This window comes from Lipotes vexillifer, unplaced genomic scaffold (genome assembly GCF_000442215.2).
Source record: "Lipotes vexillifer unplaced genomic scaffold, Lipotes_vexillifer_v1.1 scaffold1, whole genome shotgun sequence".
NCBI lineage: Eukaryota > Metazoa > Chordata > Mammalia > Artiodactyla > Lipotidae > Lipotes > Lipotes vexillifer.
In genome coordinates, this window is record NW_006779068.1 from 1,264,662 (window position 1) to 1,282,842 (window position 18,181).

Consider the following 18,181-nt stretch of genomic DNA (forward strand, 5'->3'; position numbering starts at 1 on the left):
GGCAGAGATCTTGTAGTCAAAAAAATTTAGCAAATGCTGCATACCACGTCTTACTCTTACAAAGTCTCAATACATGCTAGCATATTAAGGGCTCCGAGAAGTCCAGCAGAAAAAAATGCATGTGTAACTTTAACTTATATTTCCTAAACTTATGTTTGAGCAACTCCCAGTAACCCTGCACAGAACTAACCTAATGCAGAGCTCACTATGGGCAATGCTGTCCTGAAGTGGTAATCCTTTCCTCCTTTATTACTCTTTCCCAGCCATGGCAAATCTCTTTTTATCCTTTTTCTCACTGAGCATGTTTGTTTTAAGCCACATTTCAAACTCACCTTGTTTGTTTGTCCTAGCTATTTCCCAGTTATTAAGTCTGGATTGCACTTGGAGATGCTGCCTGTATGGTGCTCTGGATACCTCATTTTCTTCATCGATAGCTCTCTTGAAGACTGTGAAACCCACGTGACTGCCTGATAGAGCAATTGGTCTTCCCTTATTGTGATTTCGGAAGAAGATCCCAGTGTCTATCAGCTTATTATTGGCTGATAGCATGGAGACATCAGTGTTGATGTCCCTCATTAATTGTACCCATTCTTAAGAGAGAGAGTATAACAAGTGGTGTCAGTCCTGTAGTATATATCTATGTCTGTAGGAGATGTTTATCGAACCCTCTTCTTGGTACAAATTTATACAGAGATGGGATAAAGTATAAATATGCATGGAATGTGTGTCACCAAAAGGGTTTTTAAACAGTGGAGAATTTTACCTGGGGCCTGCTTTGCAGGTATGCTTTTTTTTTTTCCCCCAATCTATGAACAGATACGAAATGAACAAATACACCTGTACTTCTTTGGCTATACTCAGCTAAGCTCATCCTTCAGAGACTTCCCAGCTTTCCTCACATTACCACCAGTCCAACTCAGGCTGGAAGTAATGAGTCTGAGCTGTGGGATACAACTACCATGAGTGACGGGCTCCCCTGGATTCTGGGGTTCTGTGGGGATGAATTACTGACAACTAGTGAAGGACATCTGTTCCTTCTGACATCTAGTGAAGGAAAAATAGCCAATATCCAGCAAACAAATAAATAAAATAGTGATAAACACTTTTCAGACCATTAAAACAGGGTTATGTGAGTGTGACTGGGCAGCTACTTTAGACTGAGTGGTCAGGGAAAGCTTCTTGTGGAGATGACACTTAAGTTGAGATCTTAATGAAGAGACAGACAATGTGAACAAGGAAAAGAAAATCCAAGCAGAAGAGACAGCTGGTGCAAGAACTCTAAAGCAGGACCCAGCTTGAGATGGTTAAAGAACCAGAAGTTCGGGGATCAGGGGCATGATGTGCCCTTGGGAGAAAGATGCAGGATGAGCACTTTATGTGAGGCAAGAGTCAGGTCCCATAGCGTTCTGTTAGCCCTGGTGGGGATTCGAGAATCGTCAGCATATTGGTGGTATATTTAAAGCTAGAGGCCTGGATGAGGTTGCCTTTGGAGAGTAGCCAGGAAAGGGAGGGGCTCAATATAGATTTGGAACACTTGACAATAGAGGTTGAGCTGAGAAGGAGGGGAGCAAGTCAGAAGGGACTGCAAAGAAGCAGCCAGTGAGGTTAGAGTGTAGATGTCTGGAAAGCCAATAGAAGAAAAAGAGTTTCAAAAAGGAGGGAGTGGTAAACGCTGTTGAAGAAGTGGGGTAAGAGGATGGGACTTCCCTGGTGGTCCAGTGGCTGAGACTGCGAGCTCTCAATGCAGGGGGCCTGGGTTCGATCCCTGGTCAGGGAACCAGATCGCACATGCCGCAACTGAAAGATCCCGCGTGGTGCAATGTAGATGCCGTGTGCCGCAACTAAGACCTGGCACGGCCAAATATATAAATTTCTTTTTTTTTTTTAAAAGAAGTGGGGTAAGAGGAAAACACAGGTGTGGGCACCAAATCCAGTGGCAACAACGCAAGTCATTGATGACTTTGACAAGGGCAGGTTCAGTGTTTATTGGAATGGATTGAGAAAGGGCGATCATGACTGCAGAAACAAATATGGATGTAAAGGTCAAGTTTTGTTTTAAGACTGGATTTACTATCTTTAAACTGTATAAAGTATTGATAGATTAAAAGAAAGTAACAGGAATGGGAATAGGAGCCATACCTCCTTCTGCTCCACCCCCACCCCAAGTAAATATGAGGCAAGATTCTCAGGGAGAGAAGAGACTGACTGTATGAAGAGAGAAGTAGGAAACTTACTACACTGTGGATATACGGTATGATCACTAGACAGTGCCAAAGGCCTGTTTGAGATTCAAGACTTCACCACTCATATTAGGCACCATTCTGATCCACATAACACCTGGAGGTTATTCCCCTGACAGGAAAAGAAACAGGCATGGAGAATTAGTAACCTTGGCCAGAGTTACTAAGTGTTGGAGTAGGGGTTTGAATCCAGGGAAGTTTCGTTCCGAGTCTGGACTCTTCACCATTACGTTCCACTACCTCTTTGTGAGTTGTAATTGAAACCATGTGGCATGGATTTGTATTTTCTCCAGTTCTGTTTAGCTTTGGGCATAACAAGGCAGAAAGTTAGGCTCTATGATGTGTTTGCAAGACAGTAAGTATGTGATGGTAGTATTGGGTTGGCCAAAAAGTTTGTTTGGGTTCTCCATAAGATATTACAGAAAACCTGAGCACATTTTTTGGCCAACCCAGTAGAATCAAACCTGGGTAAGGAGGGAAGTGAAAACCCAGGGTTGCAGATAATGAGCAAGTTGGAGATTGAAGGATAGCAAACCTTGATGAGGTGGAAGAATGGCTGGGTTGGGAGAACTGGAGATGATTTGGAAGAATAGGAGGTAAGTTATTGGTAATGTGGGTTAGGGAGTAGATCACCTGAGTTGAGGATGCTGAGGACCTGAGAGGTCAGGCAAGAACTATGGTCCACTCCTCTCACCAGCAAGAGAAGAGTTAATCTTTGGCCAAAAGAAGGAAAGTAAAGATTATGGTCTTAAAGTGCCAGAACTGGCCAGCAGTGGCAACTCTCTAGGAGAGAAGTGAGAAAGTCAGTACTGTATACCCCATCCTTTCCCTTCTCCATCTGTCTTCCTTCACTCCACTCACAGATCCAGAAATTCCTGGTTTGACTATCCAAATTAACACTACCTGTAATTATTAATAAGACACATCTTTAACTGTCACATTAACTTTATTGTAAAATTTCTTCCTTTCTTACAACTCCATTTTGATACTTTTATCCTTATTAGGCTATTGTTTTTTGCTCTTCTTCTTTTTTTTTTTCATTTATTATTGCATCAATCAGTGACTAAGTCCTGTTCATCCTGAGATGTCCCTCAAAATTCCTCATCCTTTTCCTCAAGTTAGGGGGCTGCTTAGCTTGTTCGCTGTCCACCCTTACAACTCTCAGAATGACTTTTCAAAACTTAGGTCTGATTACACGGCTACTGTGTTTAAAAGACTTTGATGGTTCCCAAATTCCTTTTTTAATGTAGAATTTCCTGCAAATCTATCTCAAGTTACTTTTCTCCAGCCACACCCAACTGCACTATTTCCTAAACCACAGCCTGGATAAGAACTTGAAAGCTTCCAAGCACTGTAAATATTTTGGTTCCTCCTACTACCTCATAGGTTAACCATACTAGACTGTAACTTAACATTTTATTTTATGAAATAACACCAAATGTAGACATAGCTGAAAATAATTGGCTACTTTCTAGATTTTTCTGAATTTCTCTCTTCTCTTTCTCTCTCAGCTCCAGCTTCACTGGTGCCCTAAGGAAATGCTCGGTCTGGCTATTGGCTATTTTAGCATTGCCCTCAAACAAATAGGACTCTCCTTTTGTTCAAAAGTTTACCTTTGGCTGGAAAGTCCATCCACCTCTTTACCCATTTAGTCAACTCTACTTGTCCTTCAGGGTTCTACTCAAATGTTACTTACTTTATAAAACTTTGCCTGACTCACCCAGGAGCAATTAGCAATATTAGTAATTACTCAGCCTTTAGGTGTGAACCTCTCTGTAAGAGCATGTGTTCCACTGTGTTACGGAAATTATCTGTCTGGCATCTCTGCTCATTTCCTCATGTTATATCATTACATTCTCACAATTACCATATAATGTTAAGTATTAGGATCCCCATTTTACAGATGAGTAAGCTGTGGGCAGGGACCTGTCACCCAGCTCACACAAGTTATTAGTAAGATCTAATATGACAGTGAATATAATTAAGTTATAAAAGGCTAAGAGCTGTATAACTGGAAGGCACTATATTATTTTTTATACTTTAGTCTTTGTGTGGTAATAAGTGCTTATATTTTCTTACTTCTGGCCAGTAGTAGAGGGAATTTATTATTCCCACATAAAGAAATCCTCTTAATGTTTTTTTAAATTATTTATTTATTTATTTGGCTGTGCCAGGTCTTAGTTGCAGCATGTGGGATCTTCGTTGCGGCATGCGGGATCTAGTTCCCTGGTCAAGAGGTCGAACTCGGGACCCCTGAATTGGGAGTGCGGAGTCTAGTCTAACCACTGGACCACCAGGGAAGTCGCCTCTTAATGTTAATTAAAATAAAACTCTCAGAATGCTGCTATACTCAAGTGCAGTGCAAACTGTGAGGATAGTCTACCCCCAAAATTTCAGGGAATCCTCTGTCCTCTGAAGAGAAGCTGGCGCTCAGGTCTCTGGAGGCGAAAGGCTAGAGTATCTCCTGGTTGCGCCATTTTCTCCCCTTTCTCTCATGCTTTATTTTTCTCACTTTCATTATTCTTTTTTTTTTGCAGTACGCGGGCCTCTCACTGTTGTGGCCTCTCCCGTTGCGGAGCACAGGCTCCGGACGCGCAGGCTCAGCGGCCATGGCTCACAGGCCCAGCCGCTCCGCGGCATGTGGGACATTCCCAGACCGGGACACAAACCCGTGTCCCCTGCATCAGCAGGTGGACTCTCAACCACTGCGCCACCAGGGAAGCCCCCACTTTCTATTCTTGATGGGGATTTTTAATAGAGCTCAGCGCCATCTTATCCCAGAAAGAAAAAAAAAAATGTCAGAGATAAATGTATGATGAGTATGCAAAAAACAAAAATAGAAATTTTAAAAATTTATTATGGAAGCAAAGAACACTGCCCATAAAATTTAATCTTTGGCAGTTCAAAAAAAAACCATGGGTTTCGGACTTCCTTCGTGGTGCAGTGGTTAAGAATCCGCCTGCCGATACAGGGGACACGGGTTCGAGTCCTGGTCTGGGAAGATCCCACATGCCGCGGAGCAACTAAACCCGTGCGCCACAACTACTGAGCCCACGTGCCACAGCTACTGAAGCCTGCACGCCTAGAGCCCGTGCTCCGCAACAAGAGAAGCCACTGCAATGAGAAGCCTGCGCACCGCAAGGAAGATTAGCCCCCACTCGCCGCAACTAGAGAAAGCCCGCGCGCAGCAACGAAGACCCAACGCAGCCAAAAATAAAAATAAATAAATAAATAAATATTTTAAAAATGCTTTTAAAAAAAGGGGTTTCTAACAAAATAAATGAGACCAGTTTTCTTCCCCTGGGTCTTATGTCTGTTTTATTGCTAGAGAGTCTTTCAACGTAACCTGTCTCCACACCAAGCTCTTCCTTTTCCTTAATTAACATCCGCAGTTTTCATTAGCTATTTTATGATTTATCTGTTGGTGATCCTCATTAGCTTTGCCATGGTCTTAAATTGGTCCTGACATTTACTATCTTACTATAAAGGTTTTATGATTAATTCTGAGTGTATATGAGCTAGGTTTGTAGTCATTAACATTTTTTCTTTTTTTTTTGTGGTACGTGGGCCTCTCACTGTTGTGGCCTCTCCCGTTGCGGAGCACAGGCTCCGGACGCGCAGGCTCAGTGGACATGGCTCACGAGCCCAACCCCTCTGCGGCATGTGGGATCCTCCCAGACCGGGGCGTGAACCCGCGTCCCCTGCATCGGCAGGCGGACCCTCAACCACTGCACCACCAGGGAAGCCCGTCATTAACATTTTTTACATTGTATATATTCACATTTTGCAGAACCTCTTATATCTTAACGTTTTTGTTTATAATTTTATATAAATGACTGGCATCCAATTTATTAGCTTCCTCATATGTTCATGCATATAAACAAGGAAAACTAAATAACTATACATCGCCCATTCAGTTAATGGTAGACCTTTAAGAAACAGAAAAATATTATATTAAGATTTCCTGTTTCTGCAAAATAAAAGAATTTAATGAAATATTGTAATTTGGCTTTGTAACCAGCCTTTACTTTTCATTGTACACTTATTGAACACATATGCAAGATATTGTCCAAGGAGCAGGGAACAAAGTAATGTTTCTGCCTCTAAGTAGCTTGACAGTATATTGAAGAACTGTAATAAGTCCAGTCATTTCACAGATTTAGGTATGTTTATTTCAAAATGTGTTGTTCTCCCTTTATTCCACACTCTAACAATGCAGACAAAAAGCCATAATCCCTACAATAAATTTTTACAATGATTATTTTTAGATTTTATGTTTAGCCATTTGTATAACTTTTGTTATTCATTCCATGGTTATAAGGGCCTAAAATATCGCAGGTATTAGGGGCCCATAGGCAAACACTAAAGGTTCATTATATTCAGATGGAAAAGGAAATTTAATACATGTAAAAAGTGTAAAAGATAAATAAATTACTAATTTCAAGTAATGTTTAGTGCTATTCTTTCAACAGTTGTTTTCTGAGTATCTATGCTAAAATTCTGGTCTATGAAGGAAATCATATAGGATGATGTGAGACTGAAGGGCAGGGGTTGGGGAGCTGTCTTATATTAGCTGTTCAGAGAAGCCCTCTCTGAGGAGATGACATTTGAACTGAGATCTAAATGACAAATAGAAGCAGAAGAGTTTCCTAACTTGGGTCCTGGGAGTCTGTGGATAGAATTCAGGAGACCTGTAACCTTGGAGGGAAAAATAATTACATCTCCATTTTCTCTAAACTCAGACTAAAAATTTAGCATTTTCTTCCATTTGAATGTAGGCCACAAACTTCAGTAGCATTAGCAGCACCTGTTACTTTGTGATCAGTATTTTTGTATCACATCGAAGTTCTTGCAGGATCTTGAAATATCATCATTTCTTTGAAATTATGGTATTTCTTAGATCTGCCACTAGATATGAGTATACATTCTGCTAATAAAGAAGCACATGTATTACTATGTCAGTTACATGTTACTGTGTAGCAAATCACCCCAAATTTGAGGGCTTAAAATAATATCCCATGATTCTATGGGTCAGCTATTTGAGCTCTACTCAGCTGGGCAGTTCTTACAAACTAACATGGGGTCACTCATCTGGCAGCCATCATCTGGCAGCTCAACTGAGCCAAAGAGTTCAAGATGTTTCACTCCCCTGCCTGGCAGCTGGTGCTGATTATGGGCTGGGCCACGTGCTCCAGCAGGCTAGCCTGGGCTTCTTCACATGGTGGCAGTGTTCCAAGAGAGAAAGAACAAGAGCTACAATGCCTCTTATTTACTTATTTGTTTGGCTGTGCCATGTCTTAGTTGTGGCACGTGGGATCTTTTAGTTGCGGCATGCGGGATCTAGTTCCCTGACCAGGGATCAAACCCAGGACCCCTGCATTGGGAGTGCGGAGTCTTAACCACTGGACAACCAGGGAAGTCCCTACAAAGCCTTTCTAAAGGAAGGCCTTTAGCCTTCCAAGCTAAAGCTTTCACTGCATTTTGTGGGTCAAAGCAAGTCAGAGAGGCCAGTTCAGGGTTGACTTCACACTCTACTGCGCGTGGCCATAGGGAAATGTGATTAATTGGGGGCCACTACCATAATAATCTACCTGATTACCATATCACAATTTTGTAAAATATTATATTAACTTAATTTGAGCATAGTCAGTGTCCTTTGTGATCTTGTCTTTTACACTGTAAGGGAGAAAAATATCCTTCTACCCTCTTGGGTTCTGTGAATGGGATAAAGAATTAAACTGACATAAAACAGACTAATAAGAAAAAAGCATACAAATTTAATTTTTCTACAAGTGCATGGGAGTCTTCAAAAGGGAAATGAAGACCAGAAGTCATTAGGCCCAAAAGCTTGTATACCTTTTTACACAAAGAAGGGTAAATTGTGGGGATGTGACAAGACAAATGAGCTTGGGCTAGGGGCAGTATATCGTGCAACAGTGACTAGGAACTAAATGGAGGAAACTAATGGAAGATCATTTTAGTAGATGTGTTTATACAGGTCCATTTCAGCATCAATTCCTAGTGTCTTGTGATAAGAACGTTCTCTTCCTGGTATAGGAAGGGCTCTTTTCTCAGGGGAAATTTCATGTCCTGCTTTTAGGTAGAAAGGGGGAGGGCAGAGAGCCCTTCCTGCATCTGCTGTTTCTCAAGTGCCTTCAGGTCAAAATAATCAATATACCAAAGTGGCATACGTTGGCATGGGAGGTTCTGAACTCTTTCAGTGCCCTTTAAAATATCATTCTGAGAAGAACTTCATCGGCTTCACCACGTTGTCAAAGAGTGTCATGGCGCAGATTAGGCTAAGAACCCTTGATCTGGAGACAGGGAATTCGGGGCGGGGGAGTGAAAAAGCCTGAAGGCGGGAATGAATGGCCAAGTCCAACGTGGTAGGGAGCAGAAGGAAGCTTCTGTGGCTGAAGCCAGGTGACTGAGGCCAGAGTGTCTGGACCAAGCCAGGATTAGACCACATGGCTTAGTTGGAAGATTTTGAAACTTGCAGAGGGACCCCCCCCGGAGTTTGGAAAGTTGGTATTGTATGCGTACTAATCTATAACTTTCTTTTATATTTCATAATGTATTGTGGCTCTCTTTGCATTTTAGTGCATAAAGCTCCTCCTCATTCCTTTCTTCTCATTCTTTTAAATAATTTTATAATGCTTCACTAAAGGATGCATAATAGTTTATTTCATTGTTCCCCCATTAGCAAACATTTACACTGTTTCCAACTCTTTGTGTAAATATACATGAATTTATTTTTCTTTTTTATTTACCTCTAAGAAAATATGCTTAGGAATGATTTTTAGTTGTAGAATTGCTGGGTCACGTGTATGTGCTTTTAACGTTTGACAGATATCATTAAACTCTTATTCAAAAAAAGGTGGTACCGATTTACACTCCATGAGATGTTTTTATTATTATTTTTAACTACCAAGACTTTATCTACACTTCATAAAATCTAGAATAAGAAAGTTTTGTATTTACTGTTTATTCTCCTGTTTCAGAACAATGAGATGGTGGAGCTACAAAGAATACGGATGAAGGATGAAATCAGAGAATATAAATTCCGAGAGGCCCGCCTCCTTCAGGACTATACTGAACTAGAAGAGGAAAACATCACGCTGCAGAAACTGGTGTCCACATTAAAGCAGAACCAGGTGAGGTTTAAGAAGATTTTTGGTTACACTCCAGATGGATCTACACCTTCTGACCATTAAGGTTAAATCTTCTATTTATCAGAAAAGAAACTGTCGAAATTTGCCTCAATCTCCCAACATTAATTACGTGCTGAAATTTCCCAGCCCTTCTATTTCAGCTAAATTTAAAAGGCAAACCTAGAAGTAGTATAATTACCAAAAAGCTTTATTGGATAAGAAAAATCTTACTTTATACTTTAGCTCTATGTTAATTTATTTCTGGAGTAAGTTAAATGTATTGTAATCAGTTTAACCGCTGACTTCTCATTAAAGCCTGGGTTTGTAAGCCTGTTTTGTAATACAAGCTTAAGGTTTCCCTGCAATCTCTATCAATCTCTCTCTCTGTAAACTGCTTTCAAATCATACGAGGATTATGAAATATAAATCAGTACGAACAACATTATAAGAAAAAAAAAAGGCCTGATTTCTTTATTCTGCTGTAAGCTGACTAAAAAGATTGCATGTGTACATTTAAATAATTTTGTGGGTAAGGAGACTTAGATAGCTTAATTGCTGAATTTTCCTGATCAGTTTGCATTGTGGTTTGTTATAGTTATTAGTAATAGCATTCTTGAATCTGTACTTTTGGTAGAATTTATTTATGAATAAAATTCATAGGTAGTTAAGCAAAGGTGGACTGGATTTCAAGGTCTTTTCAAAGGTGGTTCCTTAACCACAACGCTATTCTGGTCTCAACGCTGTTATAACCTCTCAGATCAGGTGATCAAACTGTGTCAGGCACTGTGCTAGGCTACAGAGGTACCAGAATCCAGAGGGTACGATTCTTGCCCTCCATCAACTTAGAGGGCAGCCCAGTTGTATGCTTCCACCTCTCTCCCTTCCCAAGTTGGTATCTCCTTCCAGAACTGTTTCAGTCAGCCCTTCACATCTATGGGTTCTGTGTTTGTAGTTTCAACCAACCACAGACTGAAAATATTCTAAGAAAAGAAATTCTGGAAAATTCCATGCAACAAAACTTGCATTTGCCGCACACTGGCAGGTACATAACATTTACATTGTATTAGGTATTATAAGTAATCTAGAGGTGATTTAAAGATGAGCCAATGTGCGTGCTTATATGCAAATGCTATGACCACTTTATCTAAGGTTTTTTGTTTGTTTGTTTGTTTTTTGCGGTACGCGGGCCTCTCACTGTTGTGGTGTGGCCTCTCCTGTTGCGGAGCACAGGCTCCAGACGCGTAGGCCCAGCGGCTGTGGCTCACGGGCCCAGCCACTCCGCGGCATGTGGGATCTTCCCAGACCGGGGCACGAACCCATGTCCCCTGCAGCAGCAGGCGGACTCTCAACCACTGCGCCACCAGGGAATCCCTATCTAAGGGTTTTGAGCATCCAGATTTTAGTGTCTGCCGGGGGCTCCTGGAACCAATACCCCACAGAGATTGAGGGATGACTGTGTGGTTTTGATAGATATAAAGATGAAAAAGGGAAAGGAAAAATCTAGAAGAAAATTGACACAATTGAAATTTTATTTTTGATCATTGCCACTTCTCCCCAGCTTTGGAGTGCTGGGGAGCAAAATGTCTACTAAGGAGTGCATGGGGTGGTTCCAGACCGTTAAAAAAGGGTTATCTGGATATCCCATGTGTTTTTATCTCATTCCTTCCCCTTTAAGCACTGAATCACTGTGTGTGCTGAGGGCTGGCAGTACCATGAGACCCCAGGTCTTGATTTGTCTGGGGACAATGAGCTCACAGTGGGGAAAATTAGAAGATTTTTTAAAAATATGTTTCTTAGAAATAAGAAGCCTATTTTTTGTTGTTTAGTTTTTTTGGTCGTTGATGAAGAATGTAGAAGACTTGAAGCAAGTTTATGTGATGTGCATATATTTAAAGTGGTTATGTCTCCTGATTCCTACAGGTCCTCATTGCTCTTTGCACAGGCAGGGGTGCAGAGAGCATCCATGTACACTGTAGGGTTTCCCATCACTGCATATGGTAGACTAATTTACTCAGGAGGTTAATTTAGGCCAGTATTAAGTATTCTTGAAAGACTGCCAAGGTATCCTGTGAGTATTCATTAGCCCAGATGCCATTTCTGTGGGGAATTTGTACTACTAGTCTGGCTGATTACTGCTTACAGATTACCCATACCCTCCCACCAGTAATTGAAACATGGAAATCAAATGCTTAACTCAGAAGTTTGAAAAAACAAACAAAAATGTATACATCTTTAAAATTTTATTTTGTAGATGTAATCTGGTAATTTTCCCACTTAAGTGTCTAATTAATTAATTTGAAATCATTTTCCTTACAAAGGGCCATTCCGGTTTATTTCCTAACAAATGGGTGCACTGTAGTGTCACAAGTCTCTCCCAATTAAGGAAATGCTGGGGTTTGTTTTTTTCTTACTATTGGCCTTTATTTACAGGATTTAGCATATATCATAAACTCTCTTTCTAATTAATGAAGTCTTAAATATAATACTTTACGTATAAATACCACAGATTTTTTTTTTTCAAAGACGTGATGATGGCTGGTTTTCAATCTCAAAATTGGTCTGAATGTTGCTTTGTACTGAAGCTTCCTATATAAAGTATACTCTTCCAGCCTGGTTTGAGGTTTCTCTAAATAGGAAAGCTACTAGAATTGTAAAATGTTTAGTTCAAAGAACTAGAAGATGCTCTTCTTCTGAAGTTCCATTTTCCTGTTAAATGTTGATTATTTTCTAAATAATTGTTTAAATAGCACTTCTTACTCCATATGTAGCTTCTATATATTAGTTTGTTTCCATCTCTCTTCACTACAATATTAACACCTAAAACAGGGGCTGGCCCATTGTAGGCATTAAATATTAATACTTGTTGAAATAATGAATAAATGTTTTTTCTTTATCTTACATCCACAATTCAACTTACAGAGGAAACTAAAATTTAAGATTATTATAATTAACCATACCAATTTTTATTCGTGATCCTACACCAAAGAGTTGACTCTGAAAACTTTAGCCACATTCCTCTGTGTGCTGATTTGGTTCTGTGTCTAAAATAAAATTAGACCCAACCTTATAAATGTTTTATACCTTTATACTTTTCAAACCAAAATATCTGAAAGAAGTGCAGTAAGCAGCAGTAGCCATAAAAAAGTGTCAACTGTCAGTTCCCCATCAGAAAAAATCAGAAAAATCTGTTGATGAAACAAAGCTGTTTGTTAGACCTCTTGCAGTAAGATAACAGCTCAACAGAGCCTTAGTAGTATCTCAAAACAGGACGTCAACAGGAAGAATATTCATAGGATTTGAAGATCTAGACTGGTAGGTCTCACATGGGAAAGTGGTTGGGTTAGACAGAGTTTATGACATAGCTTTGAGTTGGGAGGTACAGTAGAGTGAGGGTCTTGATTCAAGTCTTGAGGAAGCTGTTTTAGTTGAGTCTTATCTTCCAGGAGAAAGTTTTTCCCTCAAGCAGCTAAGTTTTTTATGCCTAGTCCCAGTATCAGTCAACATAGAGGCAGGACCTAGTACTGCTTAACATAGGACAGGAAATCATGCTCAAGTTTTAGAGATGTGATGGCAGGAGAGAGAAATAATAAATTTCATGTCCCTAATATCTCACATATTGAGTTAAAGCATTCAATATTTGTTATCTAAGCATTGAAAACCCTAGTTTTCAATTAATAATTGTTTTTATTATGAAGAATATTTCCCCTAGGGAAATATTTCTATTATTATTGATATATTTCTATCGAGTAATAATATCATAAGAGATATTAAAGATATTATTTCCTGGGATCAATTCAGTTTGATTTCATTTAACCAATATTTCAGGGGTAGATTTCTATGAGGTGATGTACTTTTTAAGAACAAAAAACGTGGTCACTGGCTCAAAGAGCTCATGGTCCCAGTAGGGAAGGCAGGTAATGAACTCAGCCATCCATGTAATTGAAGAGTAAAACTATGTGTTAGGTTTGGCAATATGGGTCCAAATTAAGATCTTTAGAGATCTAAATAAAACCCAAATGGAAAACAGCAAGAAAAAAAAAAGATCCTTAGAGTTCCTAAACTCTGAAAATATTATGGTACTTATTTCCAACCCTCATTAAAAACAGAATTACTAAACTATGAAGTTGCTATAATGAATTGCAACGAAGTACTGATTTTTCTCATGGTGACTACTTTGATGCTTTCTTTAACATATCAAATACCAATTTTTAAGTGCCTTCTCATTCTGTTTCTTGGTGCCTCCACTTTGCTGGGGCTCTAATCATATGATAAAGCCTTGCAATAATGGTACAAGAAAGGAGTGATCTGTTTGCCTGAGTGGGTCAACAAAGACTTCAAATTAGGATCAGAGTCTTGGCTTGGGTCTTGAATGATGAATAAGAGTTTTCCAGATGACTGTCTTTGCCTAGGCAGAGAAACATGAAACAGCTGGGTGAATAGGAACCACATTTGAGAGTGGAATGGGTGAAGCTGCCCAGCTATAAAGAGGTCAAGTCCCTAAACACAGTTTATTAGTAGTATCTAATATCATAATTGATGTTGTTATATTTTTTTCTATTTTATTTTTTCATTCACAATAGTTTATTCAGCAAATACTTATTAAGAGCAGAATTTTGTTGAAACACTATGAAGGAATACTGAAGCACTGTGAGGGACACCTGGGTGCATAAAAAGTATTTCCTCTAAGTAGTTGTGGAGAATATTTATTAAAAATATTTATTAAAAGGTGGCACGTGGTAAGAACCATGGAAAAGGCCCCAAAGAAGGCATTTGGGCTCAGAGCGGAGTTCTTTCACCTATAGACTTTCACGACCAAGAGAGTGTTTGAACAGGCTCTTATTTGGTTGTAATTCAAGAGTAATATATTGATAACAATATGTATGTATTATTTTTCTTAAAATCACCTTTATTCCCACCACTAAAGAACAACTATTATTAACATTTTGTTAAATTTCCATTTGATCTCTTGTATTCCACAGTCATAATACATTATCCTTTTTCACTCAGTTGTATTTATTTCCTATATCATTATAAACCTATTGTTGACATCATTTTGATAACTAAGATTATATCATAGTCTTAAGAAATTATTTGTTCAAGGGATTATGGCTATGCTTTTTTAAAAAAATTATCTCTTAGAGATAGATCCTAAAGTATGATATCTAGGGGTTAAAATAATCCAACTAGGGGAGTGAATGGAAGGAAATACAGATGAAAGAAGAGTAGACAGGAGTTGATGACCGTTGAAGCTGAGTGGTGGGCTCCTGGGGGTTCATTGAACTCTTCTTGCTACTTGGGTATTTTTACATTACCCACAATAAAAAGTTTTTTAAAAAAGAAAAACATCTCATCATGTGATGGTAAAAATCTGTGGTAGATTTAGATTGTTCTCAATTCTTTACTCTCTCCCTCTGCCACGTAACCTGACAGTGCCCTAGAAAGGGCAGAGTAAATTGTCCAGCTCCATTGACCTTGGTCTTAGTCATGTGACTTTCTGACCATTGGAATGTTAGCAGACATGATGGAGCACAGATTTCAGACATACTACCTTGGTTTGACTAATCCCCTTACCTTCATGCCCCAGGAAGCGTGACCCTTCAAGTTTGGTCCTAAAACAAGACATGTGCAGCTGACCTGAACACAGTCTGAAGCCTGAAGCCAAGTCTATCCAACTGGCAGCCTGAAGCAGAGCTGCTGGTGCTGGCACACAATCACCTGGTTATGTGGGGATCTTTCTTGCAGCTTTGCTTGTGTAAGAGATCTTCCGCCAGTTTCCAGTTGGTTTTCTGTGAGAATTGTCCCACATGTAGATGTATTTGATGTGTTTGTGGGGGGAGGTGAGTTCCATGTCCTCCTACTCCATCATCTTGATCCACTTCCATGTATTTTTTTGTTTTGGGGTAATTGGTACTGTTATTCCAGATTCTATCCTTAAGCACATGAAGTTTTTCTTTGCTTTCTCATCTGACTCTCAAACATATTTTATTGGCTTATATTCTTATTGTGATCATTTAACTAACTTACCCTGAGTTTAAAAATTTCCTCGTTATTAATAATTAAATAAAACAAAGTAATAGTGATGATAAAAATCTTTCCTTGGATTGTGAATATTCTGATAAACTATTACAAAAAAATTCTTGATTTATTAAGCAAACAGTGCCCCCTTTTGACCACTGGACTCCGTAAAAGAAATCCTGAGAGAGGTACCTTTTTCATCTCTGCTAGGAATTGAATTTATACGTATGGATATCTAAAGAAACCATCCTGTGTTACTTTAATGGTGTATATACCACGTGCTTCTCAGATTTATTTTGTAGCGTTTTAATTTTTAAATGTTAGGTCCAATAGAGTGTTTAATGGCAGTTTTGTTAGACCCAAATTTTAGTTTTATGAATCTTCTTTATCGTATCTGATTCAGGTTGAATACGAAGGCTTAAAGCATGAGATTAAGCGATTTGAGGAGGAGACGGTGCTGCTGAACAGCCAACTGGAAGATGCCATCCGGTTGAAAGAAATTGCTGAGCACCAACTGGAAGAAGCCCTTGAGACCTTAAAAAATGAAAGGGAGCAAAAGAACAGCCTGCGGAAGGAGCTCTCCCAGTACATCACCCTCAATGATAACCATATCAGCATTTCAGTCGATGGACTCAAGTTTGCAGAGGATGGAAGTGAACCCAACAATGATGACAAAATGAACGGGCATATTCATGGGCCCCTTGTGAAACTGAATGGCGACTATCGGACTCCCACTCTAAGGAAAGGAGAGTCTCTACACCCTGTTTCTGACTTATTCAGTGAGCTGAACATCTCAGAAATACAGAAATTGAAGCAGCAACTTATGCAGGTAAGAACTTTGTTTAGAGCTGTTAGAGTGAATATTTTGTAAGTTACGTGTACTGTGTTGTGGGATTTCTTATTGTCACATTTTAGTTCCAGATTATTTTTTAAAATATTCTTTAATTAGCAACTTTGAAAGTACAATAGTTTAGAAAGACACAAAAGAGGTGTTGAAGAGAAATCTCTCATTTGCATTGCTTTACGAAATTTATTTCTTAGATAAATTAGATAGCAATCGAGTGTGAAGGGAGGAAAGACAGCATCTTGATGCATTTATCACAAAAGAATTCAAAAGCTTTATACACAAGAGAAATGACAGAAAATGAAGTTTTCTGTCACAAGCAACTCTGTGTACAGCTTCAAGATGAATGGTTATACTTCACAGCAATATTTTAAGCTCTAAAAGACATGAAGGACATGACATGGGGAGGGGGAAGGGTAAGATGAGACAAAGTGAGAGAGTGGCATGGACATAAACACAATACCAAATAGATAGCTATTAGGAAGCAGCCACATAGTACAGGGAGATCAGTTCGGTGTTTTGTGACCACCTAGAGGGGAGGGATAGGGAGGGTGGGAGGGAGGGAGATGCAAGAGGGAAGAGATATGGGGATACATGTATACGTATAGCTGATTCACTTTGTTATAAAGCAGAAACTAACACACCATTGTAAAGCAATTATACTCCAGTAAAGATGTTAAAAATAAATAAATAAATAAGTAAGTAAAAGACATGAAGGACTTTCTATATACAAACTAGCAGGATATCATATGATTATGATCATATGATTAAAAATACAGAACAGGTATAAATCTGAAACCAAGGATTTCTTCTCCCTACATGAGCTAGGCCTTAAATTTTTAGCATCTTCTAATCAAATGTCTTGGGGAGAGTCCCGCAAGCTTATCTCACTGTGAAATGGCTTTCTAATGTAGTCTTGCTTCCCGACCATACGTTAATCCAGTGATGATGGAAATGTTGTCAGAGGAGCAGCATCGCCACCACCATCATCACCTGTGGGCTGCTGAGGGACAAACTGTAGGGCTCCCCACAGATCTACTGAGCCGGGTATCTGCTTCAACAAGCTTGTTAGGTGACAGGTTTGAGGCTTGCTCTTCAGTCTGTTATCCCACCAAGGTTCTTTGCATAAAGCTGATAATTAAAGGCCCTAAGACTCTGGCAGTCACTTTTTTTTTTTTTTTTTTTTTTCCTTGCGTTATGCGGGCCTCTCACTGTTGTGGCCTCTCCCATTTGCGGAGCACAGGCTCCGGACGCGCAGGCTCAGCGGCCATGGCTCACGGGCCCAGCCGCTCCACGGCACGTGGGATCCTCCCGAAACGGGGCACGAACCCGCGTCTCCTGCATCGGCAGGCGGACTCCCAAGCACTGCGCCACCAGGGAAGCCCAGTCACTTTTTTTAAATAGCAAACAGGGCTTATAATTTTCTTTTCTCTTCTATTTATTTATTTATTTTTCTATCTATCTATCTATCTATCTATCTATCTATCTATCTGTCTATCTATCTATTTATGGCTGTGTTGGGTCTTCGTTGCTGCGTGTGGGCTTTCTCTAGTTGCAGCGAGGGGGGCTACTCTTCATTGCAGTGTGCGGACTTCTCTTGTTCTGAGGCACGGGCTCTAGGTGCTCGGGCTTCAGTAGTTGTGGGGCGTGGGCTCAGTAGTTGTAGCACATGGGCTTAGTTGCTCTGCTGCATGTGGGATCTTCCCGGACCAGGGCTCGAACCTGTGTCCCCTGATTTGGCAGGCAGATTCTTTTTTTTTTTTTTTTTTTTTGCGGTATGCGGGCCTCTCACTGTTGTGGCCTCTCCCGTTGCGGAGCACAGGCTCCGGACGCATGGGCTCAGCAGCCATGGCTCACGGGCCTAGCCGCCCCACGGCATGTGGGATCTTCCTGGACCGGGGCACGAATCCGTGTCCCCTGCATCGGCAGGC

General features: G+C 40.1%; 1 protein-coding gene across 3 annotated transcripts in view; it reads left to right on the top strand.

Annotated features, from left to right (window-relative positions):
* The window catches only part of BICD1 (BICD cargo adaptor 1), a 209,476-nt gene that overhangs the window by 128,405 nt on the left and 62,890 nt on the right, over positions 1-18,181 (top strand). For all 3 annotated transcript variants that reach the window (XM_007452181.1, XM_007452182.1, XM_007452183.1), the window contains exons 3-4: positions 9,242-9,394; positions 15,810-16,235. In XM_007452181.1, the coding sequence (XP_007452243.1) occupies positions 9,242-9,394; positions 15,810-16,235 (579 nt within the window). The remainder of the gene's footprint in view (positions 1-9,241; positions 9,395-15,809; positions 16,236-18,181) is intronic.